The sequence below is a fragment of the Melanotaenia boesemani genome, chromosome 17 (genome assembly GCF_017639745.1).
Source record: "Melanotaenia boesemani isolate fMelBoe1 chromosome 17, fMelBoe1.pri, whole genome shotgun sequence".
Taxonomy (NCBI): domain Eukaryota; kingdom Metazoa; phylum Chordata; class Actinopteri; order Atheriniformes; family Melanotaeniidae; genus Melanotaenia; species Melanotaenia boesemani.
Genome location: NC_055698.1, coordinates 14,866,668 through 14,882,313, shown reverse-complemented (window position 1 = coordinate 14,882,313; position 15,646 = coordinate 14,866,668). Strand labels below are relative to the sequence as shown.

The following is a 15,646-nucleotide window of genomic DNA, read 5'->3' as shown; positions in this document are numbered from 1 at the left end:
TTACAGCTATATTTTATGTAAAGACAACAACCTGAGGAGGAGGATATATAGAAAGCTGAAATGCACCTAGTGGAAAAAAAGAGAGGGTGATGGCAAGATGAAGCTCATGGACTTTGTCCAGTGACTGGGCAGTTTGATGAGAGTGTGGAAGCCAAATATGCCACTTGGCATGCAGAGGATATGTCAAGCTGAATATGATTAGAAATTAAATTTCTTATGTAATTAATGAGGACAATTAACCTCTCACATACTTTGGCCCAGTCTGATCTGATAGTTGCAGAAATGTGACTTATTTGCTGAAGCTGTTTATGATGAAGATGAACAGAGTTTTAAAACAACGGAGGACAGCGTGCACCTGCAGCGTAACAGCGTAACAGATAGGTGTTATCTTATAGATCTAAAAATAAATACCAATGTACATTTATGCTTGTAAATATGAATAATTTCATCAATGTGCTTTTTATGAATAGGTGTGTGACTGCGTACGTGTCCTTTTTTTGTGTTTGTGTGCACATGTACACATGCTCAGAAGGGCAGTAGGATTATTTTTCTATATTTGATGCCGGGGATTCCCAGGCTGCCCCAAACAATGGCGGATGTTTTTTGTTATGCAGGAAAGCTGCTCACTTGTTCCCCTCCTACCAGGTTTCAATCCATCTGTCCCCTCCGTCTCTCTCGCTCTGTTTAACCCACATCATCCAGCAGAACACAGATGTGTTCATCCTTTTTCATCTCAGTGAAGGAAACACACAAGCAGAAAAATAAATAAAAATCCTTTTGTGAAAAGAGTTTTATTCCTGGAGGTAATGTTTTTTTTTTTTTTGCTTCATCCTCCGCATTATTGAGCGTGTTTGTGATGGAGCTTGGCCGTTTCATTTTCACCTCAGCATATCATGCCTAATACAAATACTTTCTAATACCTCACCCACCTGTGTGTTGTTCCAGCACACATTAACAAAAGTTTTTTTTGTTTTTTTTTTCATTTATTTATTGGTTAATTGATCTTTTTTTTTATATGTTCTAAATAAAAAAGCAAAAAAAAAAAAATAAAATAAATAAAATGCTGCTCTAACCATCTCCTCTCTTGCCAAAGCTTGTTTCCCTTTTAGCATTGCAGCAGCCAGACGTTTTAGATCAACACTCAAAACACCACAACAGGACACTTTACCTTGTCTAGACCACCAAACCAGCTGTTACTCAAGAGCAAAACCAGGTCGTATTGATCCACTTCTGCTGCCCTGTTGTTTCAGCTCAGCGAGCAGTACATTGGAGGAAATGTTTGTACAAAAGTGAAGGATGTTCAGAGTGATTTAGAACTCTCTCGAGGGTACCAGAAGAGCAGGCGATTATGATAGCAGACATCTAGAGACATGAATGAAAGAAAGTTGAGTTTGCTTTGACTTAAGATTGATTTTTAGATGGTGACAACACAAAATGTCTGTGGTGACCTATTTTAACAGAATAGTAGGGTAATTGTTGTGTTGTACACCATTCTGATGAAAATCTGCCAGGAAGCTGGGAGTTTCTCTTTTGAATGAGAATGAGTTAAGTCAGCTTTAATCTAAAACTGTTTCAGCACAAATAATATCATGCTTTAAGGAACGTCTCAGTAATAATAATCCACCTCTTTTCTTTATGTTTTAGAAATTTTCACGTTCTATTTCTATCAAGAAGCCAGTCCCACTATCTGCTGGTTTTCAGTTGCCTTTTATCTTTCTTCGAAAGTCTATTGGAAATATATGCTGGAAGAATGGTTATTATTTGAATTCAGGTTAAGCAAACAATAATTCATCCCCTCACAGTAAGGAAACTACTGAGACAACCACTAAGTTTTTGGGAGAAGAATCTCCACACAAACCAGTTTGTTCATGAATCATAATGTGTGTGTTCTTTTCAGTTTCATGGTGCTAACCGGTATACTGTTGAACCACATGAATTTGCATGTAAAGAAAGGCACGCAAATACAGGGCAAAGGCATGGGACCTTCATCTGTAAGCTGCTCTGTGTTGTTACTGCCAACTGTGCTTGGCATGTACATTTGAGAACACACACCCTCTGATGTCTCAGCATGCCCCAAGTGCCATAAGGGGGTAGGGAACTGGTGGTAGCCTCAGGGCTTGGCTGGAGGAAATCAGAAAAATATGGTCAAAAAGAGAGGAAGAGATGTCATCAGTGAGGGCCCAGCATGAAACGGACCCTCTCGTGGCAAACATTTTCACATCTTCTTATGTGTAACTGATGATATTAAGAACAGCTGCATAGCATATCTGTATCAGGAACAGGATGTTGTGTATGATCACTTATCAGCATTCCTTACTGTGGCTGAGCCAGTTTTAATGTTATTAGTTACACCTGTGGTTTTCCTGCTATGACAACTCAAAATATCATACTGTGCGCAAAGGAGGTGAGTGAGAGGGACGAATCATGGTGCAGTCAGTGTGTTTGTGATGATAAACCACCTCAGGCTTGCCATCTCAGTAGGGCACCTGCTCCATTCTCCTCCTCCTCCTCTGATCACATTACTCACCATTCCATTGAATCAATACATCAAAGCAGACATACAGCTTCTGCAGATACATCGACCAGCTAAGATGAGCTCCTAAGCGTGTATTCTTTCTCATTCTGTGGAAAACAGATGCATACACCTATGACACATGCAGACTGCAATTTGAGACTTTAAACTCCTCATTGAACTTGTTAAGTCACTTCATCAAGACTGTCACCAGTTGATTTTTCTGGCATTTATAATTGTCAATACCATTCTATTTACAGTTTAAAATACAGCATAAAACACCAATTCAGAACTTTAAATGACCATTTTCCATTTTTTTTCCTTTTATGTACAGAATAGTACAATACATATGTTGTATTTAAAATTTGAAACCCTTTATTATTAATTATTTCTTAATAATTAATTATTTCTTGCCATGTTTCAGTTCAAAAGATGCAACTTTTACCTATAAGGTAACTATTTCTTACTACTAACTATAGAATTGCATATTTGCTGCCATTTAATCCCACAATATGAGTCTGACCTGTGCTGTCTAACCCTTAAACTTATAAGAAGGAGTGCTCTCACAGGTCTTTTAGTACAACAGTTTGCTTGCACCTGGCACTGACTGACTATAAGTGTTGATGCGGACCCTGCAGCCTTGTACTTTTCCAGAAATATTCTGGTGGGGCTGCATGTGACAGTGCAAAGGTCTTCAGCATTTGCTCCAGACTTATTGCTGGGATTTTCTAGTCAGTTATCTTGTATAGTACGAAAGCCAGAAAGGGAGGCATGTGGGTGTAGAGCAGGTAATCCTCTGGACTATTAACCATAAGTAAATGCGCATACTGATAAGTCTTTTCTCTGCTGATTTCTATGTTGTCTTCATGGACACACATTCTTTCATCATGTCTTCGCAGATTCTCCCCATACCTCTGCTCAGATAACACTAACATTTCTAGCTATGAGAACCCATATCCAGTAGAGAACTCCCACTGTGTGTGTGTGTTTTTAGATATTTTCTAGATCTCATATTATAAAACAGCTTTAGATCCATCCATTGCACCTCATATTTGGCTGGAAAAACCCAAGTTGGTGCCCACAACGGTGGCTACATCCATCTATTTTTTATAATCACACTTGGGCTATAGTGTTTGTCACCATAAGTCACCTCTGATAGATCCTGCCAAGCAATGGAAGTAGGTTGGTTTGGATAAAATAAAAAGAGCTGAGCAGTGATCTTTCATTGCGACCTCATATTGTAAGTGATTATCTGCACTGAATTATATTCTCTCTCTCTCTTTCTCTCATTCTCATTCTCCATCTCCCCTTCTCCTGCTCTCTCAGGTGAGGAATGATCTGACAAATGAGCTGGAGAAGGCAGACATTCAGATTGCAGATACAGAAAGTTTCTCCAATGATCCCTGCGTTAATGTAAAAAAGCTCAAGGTAAGTAAAGCAGCCTATATAAGCACTTCACAATCCTACTAATTTCTTAGAAAAGTGCACATGTTTGTTCCTCATTCAACTACCTACACAGATATATGAAAAAAAGGATGCAGGAATTTCATTTAGTTTCCTCTTCTGATCTCTGAAACAAGTCAACCAAATTAAGCCATTAATTATAATTATAATGGTGTATTAAAACAGAACATCTTGTTTAAAAAAAACATTGACAGATTAAAGAAAAAAAGAAAAGTGTGACACTCAGATTTCCAGTACCAGGCAAACATTGGAGTAGTAAAAGAAAAGGGAGACATTTGTTAATGAGCTGCATGTTCAAGATGACCTAATTTTCTAAAGGCATCTGGATAGAAACGCCACATGTCTGGAATTCTTTAAGCAAAGTTACTTTACATAATCAGAAAAGACAAAAAAAAGAAAAGAAAAAAAATACTTACTCATCTTCCCTTTGTTTCAAAGCTTGTAAATGTTTCTTTTTTGTAGCTTTCATCTCTTGTTTGGGGATTTCTGACCCTTGATCTTGCAAAAACCCTCTAATTCAATAAGATTCTTGGGCTGCCTTGCATGCAGTGCTCTTTTGAGGTTTGACTACAGATTTCCGATTATGTTTCAATCAGGGGTTTGTGAGGGATATTTTGCTGAACGTTCAGCTGGCACCTTTTGAGGTAGTTCAGTGTTTGATGTGTATAAAGATCTTTATTTAGTTGTAGGGCTAAATAAAGATCTAGGGCTGGGCGATACAGCAAATTCTGGTATTGATCTGATACCAAGTAAATCCAGGTATCGCCAATACCAATACTGATATTTTTTGCTTGAAATTTCACAATCATTTAATGATGTTGCCTTTAATTATTGATCATGATTGTGATCATAATAAAACAGTACAGAGATTTTTGTCAAATCAAACTTTATAAATTAACTTAAAAAAAATTATTACAAACTGAGTAGCAGAACTAAGAAATTAAAATTTAAGCTTTTTTGTTTGTTAACTGTAAAAACAATGTAACAAAATAATAAAATATCGCTGTTATTCTCTTTTATCTATAGTCAACAGTGCAAATTAGCTAAAAAAAAAAAAAAAAAAAGCAAAACCTACAATTGGTTGGCTGTAATTCACATTCTTTGGCTTTTTGACCCCAAAGTCCTCTACCACAAAAATATTGATGTCATCATGTTGGTATAGAATGATACTGATACTAACTTTGGTATCAATACAATCAATATTTGGATCGATCCGCCCAGCCCTAGATGCCACCCCCTTCTCAACGTTTCTGCTGATATGTTTGTTTACTGAATTTGCTGGCATTTATCTCAACCTGCTCTTCTCTCTAATGTGAAATGTTGCTATACAACACAATCTTAAAAACACTATGTTGTTGGAGAGATGTTCTTTTTTAAAATTCTGCAACCTTTTGCAACCAAAAAGTTTTATTTTAACTCCATTAGTTGACCAGAGTTATCAATGAGCAACACGATATGCTCCTTTCACATCTGTGCAACCTTTCGCTTGGCAAGTCCTTAAGAACAATTTAGCAGCATGGCAAAAGGCAAAGTTTTATCTTAAAGAGATAAAGCTGATTTGACAGATTCAAAGATTTTTATTAACTTTTATCGACTGCATACAATCACAAACAAATAAATACAGGTTAGTAATATAATTAAAGCCAAAATGGCAACATTTGTGTATTAAAAAAAGAAAATGGCAGAAATAGAACAGTCAGGAAAAAAAAGATGCTGGCAGTGAGTGGGAGAGAGATACTTTCTCTTCCTGAGATGTTGGTGGAAGACATGACGTACACAAGATGGAGCAGGTTTAAAAGATGCATGGAAGCTAGATGAGCAGACAGTGAGATGTAGAAGGAATGTGGAAATAAGCTATGAGTACTGTATATGTTGAGGCATGACATCTTAAGCTGACGTTACCCTTCTTGGATCAACTTTAAATATGCAAATCACAGCACTGCCTCGAAATCTTTTCAAGATGTTTGAATGGGGGCTGGGTTCTGGGTTTCCTCTAAACATACTACAGATGTTTGCCTCTGCAGTACAGCTATGTAGGAGTATCTATTTGGGTTTTTTTTCTTTTTCTTTAATTTTGGACATACCACAGTTATGTATATATTAAGCAGGAGTAGGGGCTGAGTAAGATGGTCATGCCAACTCACATCTGTGATATTCTAACTGAAATATTCAAAATGCAGACAAGCCATGCTGCTGCAGGGCATTGTACTGTAGCAGCTCCCTACTTTTCTCTGTCACTTTTTTCAATTTCTCGCTTGTTCTCTACCTCAGGTTCTCTGCAAAGGCTGATTAAAAAAACACAAAACAAAGGCAGGATTACATTTTAGATAAACACACACACACACATACATAAACACACACACATACCCACACACATACAGATACTTACCTTCTAATTTTAGCAACGTCGAGTTATTATTGTCAGTTTGAACCTAAAATATCAATGCTGGCAGACATTTTGTAGACAGAGGGCCAATTTAGGCAGCTTGTCTTCAGTGGTGGGCCACATGAGAGAAAATGTCCTGAAATCTAAATTAAGACTAAAACACTTTATTATTTATTATCACTTAATTATTCATTGCACATTCAGAACTGTTGCCCCTCAAGTCTGACACAAAGGGAAGGTTTGTTTCTCTTTACACTTTATGTTTCTTTGCTTGGCAGACATAACTCCAAATATGTCATTAGCAGGGAAGTTTAATGTTTTGAAAAATGATTGCTTATCATGGCCCGACTCTATTTCAGTGTAACAGCTTTAAGTAGTACATGCTGTACCTATTCATAACCTGTTTGTTTGGAACAGTAGGAGCTGAATGTCCATATTAATTCATAGTGTTATAAGACAAAAAATATGTTACAAACATTTCTGAGTTGAAGCCTACTGAGTGTATTTTAGGATAAAGAGAATCAGCTCAAGATAAGTGGTTTGCACTCATAATATTATTTCACATAAGTCTTTCACTGATACTGATGAAACTGAAAAAAGCACCTTTTCTCATCCAAATCCCCAAATAGCTCAGAGGTGGAGAAAAAGTTTCACACTGTAGACACTGAACAGACCATTTCATATTTGGCTTTAAGGACCAGACAACACTACAACCTCATTCACCACTCTATTTATTTTGCTGCATGCTTATGTTACCACAGAGACTTTCATTATTAAAGCAACGGACAATGATACAATATTTGGTCACAACTGTGTGTGCACCTATAATAATTATAGTTTAAGATGCACACATAAATCTGTCCTACAAGAGGATGTGTTTGATCCGGCCTGCACACCACACAGTAATAATCACTGACAGATGGGGGTTGTGTAGTTTGGAAAAACAACACATCACCAAGTCTCAAATCACATCTCCCTCAAGCTCATAAAAGATCATCATTATTACCGTGTTTATATCTGTGTGTGTGCGTGTTTGTTTAATAAGCCTATAAAGTGCCTGATTTGGCTTATGAGGTACAATGTTCCTCAACTCACTATCACATTATAAAGTTACAAATAAACCTGTCATTAATAAAGCAGTCAAAGATGTCCTCAAAACTACCCTCTTTGAGAACAGTAATTGTTACAGTTACATAAAAGCTTGAGCAATGAGGATAATTTGGGGCTCAGCAGTGCCCCAGTCTATCTGTAATGCGGTAACACAACACACTCGCTCATGCCCTTGCCTACAACTACACAGTCTTTTCATGTTGTTGCCAGGCAGGCTAGAATTTATACTGAGACTGTGGCCCTTGGCCATAGCTGGAGTCATTTGGGTTAAGTGCCTTTCCTTCAGGGAAGAACAGTATTATTGAGTAGCCGCTGGCATGTATCTCTCTCTCTCTCTCTCTCTCTCTCTCTCTCTCTCTCTCTTGCTCTCTCTTTCTTTTTCTCTCTCTCTTTCACACACATGCATACACACCCACACACATTCAATAACATTACAAATCAACCGAAAAAGAAGTCAAAGTTTTCAGTTGTTACCTGACCTTCTCACACATTTACACCCTGTATAAAGATGCCAGAGCAGAGAAACTAAGGGTTTTTATACAAAATACCCCTTAAAATGTCCCAGCATGTTCTTTGGCTCTGATGAGTAACCACCAGAGTAGTGTTGGAATTAAGATGACAGTGATTAGTTGCCCCCTCTGATCTGGAGATGCATAACATATGGAGGGGATTGCCTAAGGGATGACTTAATGAACTGTATTTGTAATTGTTTCTTATTATCTAGAATAACAGCAGGATTCCATAGGTTTCCTGAAATTACAGATGGTGCTAGTCACCTCTTTTTTCTTTCTTGCAAAGGTTTTAATGTAAGACTGTCTATATTTTGACTTATTAGAGTAAACATACAGAATCACAATCTGTATTAGTTTCTTTTCCCCAAAACAGGAAAATGTGTGACTGATGGTAGGTCTTGCATCCAGCCTATTGTTCAGTACCATAATCTATTTATCTCAGTCCCCAAATTTTTATTGCTCAGTGGAAACAGAGTTTAATTCTGTTACTGTCTGTCTGCACTGTCAGGACTAAACAAGACTCTACAGCAGGTTTCTGTCAGCTTTGTACTGATCAACATTCATCAAACCTGTGTCGCTATTATTTGCTTCAATTTGGGGCAATTCTGTGTTCTTGTGTGTGTGTGTGTGTGTGTGTGCACGTGCAGGCCTGCACTTATGTTTGTGCTGTACATATGCCTCGCTAAATGCCCATGCCTGATCTTTATTTTTTTTTTCTTATCATGAAACATGCTGAATTTCTATCCAGGCAATCTGAATTATTTACTGAGTCAATCACCAGACCATGTTGTGCTCTGAATCCCCAAGCAAATTTGTGCTCCAGCCTGGTTGGTGAGCAGTTCTGCCTGCTGACAGTGTCTTTGTTATTAATGGACTTTGCGATTTCATATTGCTTTATCCTCTCCTCAATTGCTTTCCCATTTATAGTGAGAAAAAAAAAACAGCACATGCAACATGGTCTTTGTTAACAGCACACCATTATGTGATGAAGGCATCACACACATAAAGACTGATCCAAAAGCAGATTCACTTCTTCTTTAGTGAATGTATTGCAATAAATGTTAAAGATTAAAGTGTTGGATGATGGATGTAGAGTCTTACTGACAGATATACCCAGCATGTTTTAAAGGTTTGAAGAGGATTTTTAAACCTGCGTGGCAACCGTTAAACAAGCAACTGAAATGCACTTCAATATATGCAGTGTATATATATGTGTGTATGTATATATAGTAATGCAACATAATCCTGTTTGTGCAATGATGCAGTTTTAAGTAATACATTTTTTAATTATTATCTTTTACTATGCTATTGATTTTTATAATGCAGTCACTGATATAGAAACAAAATTTCTTTCTCTTATTTATGTAAATGCACAGTGAAACAATTCCTTGATCCTTGATGTTCAAAGCATTTTACTTAATACTTTTGATTGTAAAGTCATAATGATTTTAGTTTGAGATTTTACAGAAAATAAATTAACCTTTGTTTTTGTTTTGTTTTTTCAGGACAATGATGTGAGAATTATCATTGGCCAGTTTGATGAGAATCTAGCTTCCAAAGTATTCTGCTGTGTAAGTCTTCAATTTGCCACCAGTTGCCCATGAAATTATAAACACCCACTGTTCTAATGCTTTTGTCAGTGTCCCACTATAATGGCTTATATAATGTATGTGTTTTCATAAAATAAACAACACAATTTTAAGATTTACAATAATTCACATTTTTTGTTACCCTGTCACTAGATCCATGAAATACAATATATAAACATTGCTTATCATTATCCAGTTACAAGGCATCAACTTCTATTTTTTCCGCTTCTTCTAGGCATTTAACTTGAACATGTATGGCAGTAAATACCAGTGGATAATCCCAGGCTGGTACCAGGGTAACTGGTGGGAACAGGCAAACACGACAAACTGCACCACCAAGAAGCTTCTCACAGCCATGGAAGGGTACATCAGTGTAGACTTTGAGCCACTGAGTGCTCGACAAATCAAGGGAATCTCTGGCAGAGTAAGTTACACCAACTGTAAGTAGTTTGTAAATGTAATTTTAAAAAAAGGCAAAGGCAAGTGCTTGAAACAAGATCATAAGGTCAAATGTCTCGTGTCTTATTCCCCTTTTTACTTTCATATACAAGCTTTGTTGGATCATGAAGCAAATGAGCATTCTGCATGTTTGTTAACAGTGGTGTGAATGTCCAAAGAAACCTTGAGTGTATCTCATCATTTACAGAATTTAAATTTTAATCATATTCATGTTTTTCAGTAATGTTCTACAAAAAATTTAATAATAAAAAAAAAAAAAAAAAAAAAAAAAAAAAGTTGACTTTCTGTGAAATATATTAAGTTCAGTAACATGGCATGTCTACTGAAAAAAGAGCAAGAAAATCTTTGTTCTGTGTCTAAAAGGTTTTTTAGTTGTAAGTGTTTTGCTTACGTTGAATTTAGACATTAGTTGATGTTATATATATTATTTTACTGACTGCCTCCTGAAGATTTCCTTGGATTGTGTGTAAAAGAAGCGAGATCTGACAAGTTTGTTTCCAAAGCAAATGCATGCCTTAAAATGAGAGATTTCAACTTAAATCAGTCATGGAGTATTTCCTGCTAGACATCATTATATTCCCTGACCTTAAAATAAGAGGAAAATTAGTCTTTTGCCTTGGGTCAATTAGAATTTCTTTGAAATGATGCACTGATGACTTTCCACAGAAGTGCAGCATTGTTTAAAGTAAGCAGATGGACATTTCCCTGAGCTTAATCTTCCTTCCTGCCTTTCAGACCCCCAAGGAGTATGAGAGGGAGTACAGCCGAGAGCTTCAGCAGAAGGGTGTGGAGGCAAGCAAGTTTCATGGTTTTGCCTATGACGGGATCTGGGTAATTGCTAAAACCTTGACCCGAGTCATGGAACTGCTGCGGATAAAACAAAGGCAAAACCACTACCACAACTTCACCGTGGATGATCATGAAGTAGGAAAAATGGTGCTGGATGTCATGAATGAGACTAACTTCTATGGCGTTACGGTGAGTTATGGAGCACTTTGCTGTTTTAAAGTAAACATACTTGAAAGTATGGTGTGGCCAGATAATGGTTTTCTATATTCTTTCACAACTTTCCTTTCAACAACCTAATGTCTTATTCAACATAAAAAGCATGAATAAGGAAGAAAGATACACGTTGTTATATTCAAAATAGCAGTCAAAGACGGATGTTGTGTCTTACTCCTGATGAAGAAGTGGCTTTTTAGTAGCAGGTAGAAGTGCTCAACATTTACTGTAAACAGTCTGGAAGGTGTTTATTTTGCATGAAGTAGGCCAAAGTTATTACAGCACACAAAGGCAAATGGAATCTTGTTTCCAGATGTTACTTGGTCATCCTTGTCTCTGAATGAACCTCAAAGTGAAGTCATTAAGGGCTACAAACTAACTCCACTGCATTTAAGAATGATCCCAGTGGCAATGCTAAAAGCTGTTTTAGTACTATATGTTGGTGCACGTGAGTGTGTGTGCACTCAATCTCACTTCCTACTGAGGATTTCTCCTGTTTCCCTGTAAAGAGCACTCCATTAATAAAAGGGATGCCATGCTGCTCTCAGTCTGAACAGCTACTGGGCATGCACAGCTTTACACTACAGAAGGACATTAATTCCATTTAGCCATAATCATTCATTCATATTCACCTGAGTTTGCAAATGAAAATAAGTAAAGAAGAAAAGAAAAATGGTCCAAAATGGTGGGGAATGGAAGAAGGAAGAATCAGTGATTAAATCCAGAGAAGCAGTTTTAAAACTAGTATGAACATCAACCGATCGAGGCAGTCAATACAGGAAGAGAGAATAGCCTTAAAACAGTGCAAGCTACAGACTTGCATTATAGTGAGGCCCTTTGTGACGGATGTCCCAGGGGTTTGTGTCTGTTGCAGCATTACACCAAATCCTCCATCATCATTCCTCGTCCTTCTTCACTCGCCTCTCTCAGCACAAACCTATCCAGGGTTGCAGAGCAGGAGCAAGCTGACATTGAGCCTTTCCTCAGTTTCAGAGTAGCAACCAAAGCAGTAATAGCCACATTTCTTTTCATTTCTTTTTTTTTTTTTTTTTTTTCCTTTTTTGTAGACTCAAAAACTTGGGGCAACACAGAACACCTTTAGTTATAGAAATTCAAATCTTTTCTTTTTTCAATAATTTAAGTAACTACCTTCTTTTTAAAAGGATTTGTATCTGCTCAGAATGGGAGACACAAGTGAGGTATCAATTTACATGTCCATGTTTTCCTTTTGGTACTTTGGATCATTTTTATTCTGGTGTATTCTTCATCTGTCAGCCTTCTGTAGACCGAGAGTCATCAGCTTTTCTTTCAGACTGATGCAATACTGTGGCACACTGGCATCTTGTGTTTAAGTACAGAGGCAGAATTGGGGGTCAAGCTGTTAAACCCATGAAAACCTTCTAAGCTGGCAAAGTCACAGACCTGAATTGGCTTGTATGTGCAGGGTTAAGTCAGGACACAGTGCTCTTATCAACAATGCTGATGACACTTTTCTATGAAGCTAACTTGCTGTGTAAGTACACGCTGATATGGCAATGAGCTGCAACTATTTGGTCTGTGCAAATTACCAAAGAGGAAGAGAAGTAGCTTATAGAGGATGCCTTTTTCTGTGCTTATAATGTGCAATCTCTGTTTGAAAAAATCAGCCAGTAAAAGTTTAATTTGCCTGCTTATGGTTGCCTTTGCCTGAGTTCTGTTTTAATGAAAATCAAAGAGTTGATTATTTTTGCTTTTTTTTTTTTTAATAACAGTATTTTAATCAAACTACATCGCTGCTTTTGTACGTCTGTTGACATTCATAGTGTTATCTATAAATGTGATCTAGACAACACCTTGTGCATTCATGCAGCCCGTATCAGCACACTACCATCACCATGTTTTGTTGTCAGGACTGTTACGTGGAGCTTATCAGGCATGTGTCAGGGTGTAGGTTCCCATCACAGGGCCAACACAGAAAGACAAACACATTCATTCCTAGGGAGAATTTAGAAACAACAATAAACCAAGCATGCATATTACTCGACTGTGGGAGGTAAGTCAAAGTGCCGAGAGAGAAACATACAAGCACAGGGAGAATATGCAAACTCCATACAGAAAGGCTCAGATGAGGTGGCAACAGTGCTTCTTGACACTGCTGTGTGGCAACAGCACTGACCACCACACAAGTGTGCAGTCCACATTTGATTATAGTCTTTGTAAATTATTTGTTTTCAGAAGTAAAAATTATTAAATCTGCTATTTTTCAGCTTGTAAAGAAACAGATACTCTTTTAATTTATTTAAAGTTTTACTGATCTTACGCAACTCATTTCAGAAAGTATTCATGTCTTGTGATACATCTTTGGGTACTTAAATATCTTATTTAAGAAAAGAAGTGTACTAGAAAATAAAAAAAAGGACAAGGATGAACATGTTTATCTACATTTACTCATGAGTCCAAATTTATTGGTAAATTTAAAAAGGAACCATTTTTACAAGGTCTCTTTAAAGGCTGGAGAAAGTCAAATAAAATATGAATTGAACTATAATATTTGTACATTACATCTTATGTAATCATAGAATTTAAATATTCTGGTATTCATTATTAGGCTATAGCAATTAGCAATTAGCAATAGACGTCCAGATAAATCTACAAGAAGAAAAAAAGCTGATCTGGATAAACAGAAGAAGTTGGAAATGGTGCTAGAGCCCTGGAAGATAAATACTCCTGTTTACTCTGTTTGTTTCTAAATTAAGGTGAGGCTGTCAGAAGTGGTATGAGAGAGCGTTTGTGAAGGGGTTATGCGTGCATGTGTGTCAACTTTTGTTAAGTAAATTTAACAAGTAACTAAAGTGCCTTATTCTCTAACTGCAGGTACATAACTGCTAACAGGAGTGTTGTAAAAACATAAATATCCTGTTACAGCAGATTTTGAAACAGATGAAAAATTTGCTATTAATCACGAGTTAACGCATGACACTCATGCGATTAATCGCGATTAAATGTTTTGAGTAACTGACAGCCCTACAAGGAGATGATTTAAATAATGTAGAAATGGCCACATGATTCAATTTATTTTGAGATTTTAATTAGTATAATGTATATTTATGCCTGTATGTATGTAAATAATACATCAATGGAATATATGAAAAACAATGGTACTTTAAACAGACAAGATAGTTAGAGGGAGAAAATCTGAAAAAGAAATCTATAACATGATTCAATATATAATGATTCAATAACAGCAATTTTCAGCAGAATTAAAAATAGTTAATGGAAGAATTGGACAGTAAACAATTTTAAAAAGTCATACTACAAAACAATTAAATGCATTTTTCTACCAAAAGGTTTACAAGCTTTTGACTATTTTTGCTGCTTTTAAGGGATTACATGAAACGTGATCAAAAGCATTTCCTGTATGTAGCACACACTCAGCACATAGAAAATTCCACCCACACATAACAAAGACTAAGGGAGGCGTTTTCCCTTCCAGCTACTCTGCAAACATCTTCTGTGCTATTTTCAAATTCAGATTTCAAAGGCAGCTATTACACAACTCATTTGGTTTGCTTGTGAGTTGCCTTTCCTGGCAGTAGGTTGGCAACCAAAATAATTCATGTACATGTTTTACTGTGATGACAAATTCTGGCATTTTACCCGCAAGTTAAATATCACGTTTGTGCATGTGCTTGATCATGTGGCTTGAGCCATTTTTTTAAATGATGTAATGATTTTATGCAGTCTGTCTTGTATATAAAACATGTCTTATGGGAATGAACCACGTGTATTCTGTGTCGATCTGAATCGTGCTGCTGAATCAGTAGTAGAGGTAGTTGCAGCAGCAGGAGAGTGATCACTGAGAGCTCCGTAGTATCGATCCTGCTGCTGTCAGGGCTGCAGAGACTTCCAAGACATAGAGCACAGGTAGCTGCTAGAACGACACAGTTATATAAACTGAAATGTTAAATGGGCTACATTAAAAGAGACATATTGTGACTGGAAAAATGTGTGAAGGTTTACATTTGCTTTGCTGTTTATATACAGTCAGTGTATTAATTGTTATAGATGGTAGTGGCAGAGCCTGAGGCCTCTACGTTTCTCTTTAAATGTGTGCACGTATTTGCTTGTATATGTTTGTATTACAGTATTACACCCATCAGGTGTGTTGCAACCTGAATCCTGAAAACCCAAAGGATGTCACACCTGCAGCCCACACACTGATATCTCATTTGACCCCAGCACTCTTGTCACTGACAGCATTCTCACTGACAAAGTGCTACCTTATAAAAAAAATAATAATAATAGAAAAAACTTTGCTATATCACTTAACAGAGTGAAAATGAGAAAATTTGACTAAGTAGACAAAAATGTCCACAATGATGCATAGTTTAATGTTCTTCTGGTGCTCTCAAGGGAGAGTTCCAGATCTAGCCCAAACCAGTAGCACCAGTATAATAAAATCATTGATTGATTGATTGATAAAATACACAGAAAATTCCCACTATCATAAATACAAAAAGGCGTGTGTATAGAAACTGTTAGTGGGTGATAGTGGAGCTTTTTGGTTAATTGTTTTTGGGTTTTTTTTTTGCAGCCCACAGCAGTTTGTAGCTTCCTGTTAACAGATCATCAA

At 36.8% G+C, this 15,646-nt stretch overlaps 1 protein-coding gene across 2 annotated transcripts in view; it reads left to right on the top strand.

The window, feature by feature from the left end:
- Nucleotides 1–15,646, top strand: part of gabbr2 (gamma-aminobutyric acid (GABA) B receptor, 2) — a 189,191-nt gene that overhangs the window by 90,017 nt on the left and 83,528 nt on the right. For both annotated transcript variants that reach the window (XM_042012065.1, XM_042012066.1), the window contains exons 4-7: nucleotides 3,839–3,940; nucleotides 9,490–9,555; nucleotides 9,809–9,997; nucleotides 10,768–11,010. In XM_042012065.1, the coding sequence (XP_041867999.1) occupies nucleotides 3,839–3,940; nucleotides 9,490–9,555; nucleotides 9,809–9,997; nucleotides 10,768–11,010 (600 nt within the window). The remainder of the gene's footprint in view (nucleotides 1–3,838; nucleotides 3,941–9,489; nucleotides 9,556–9,808; nucleotides 9,998–10,767; nucleotides 11,011–15,646) is intronic.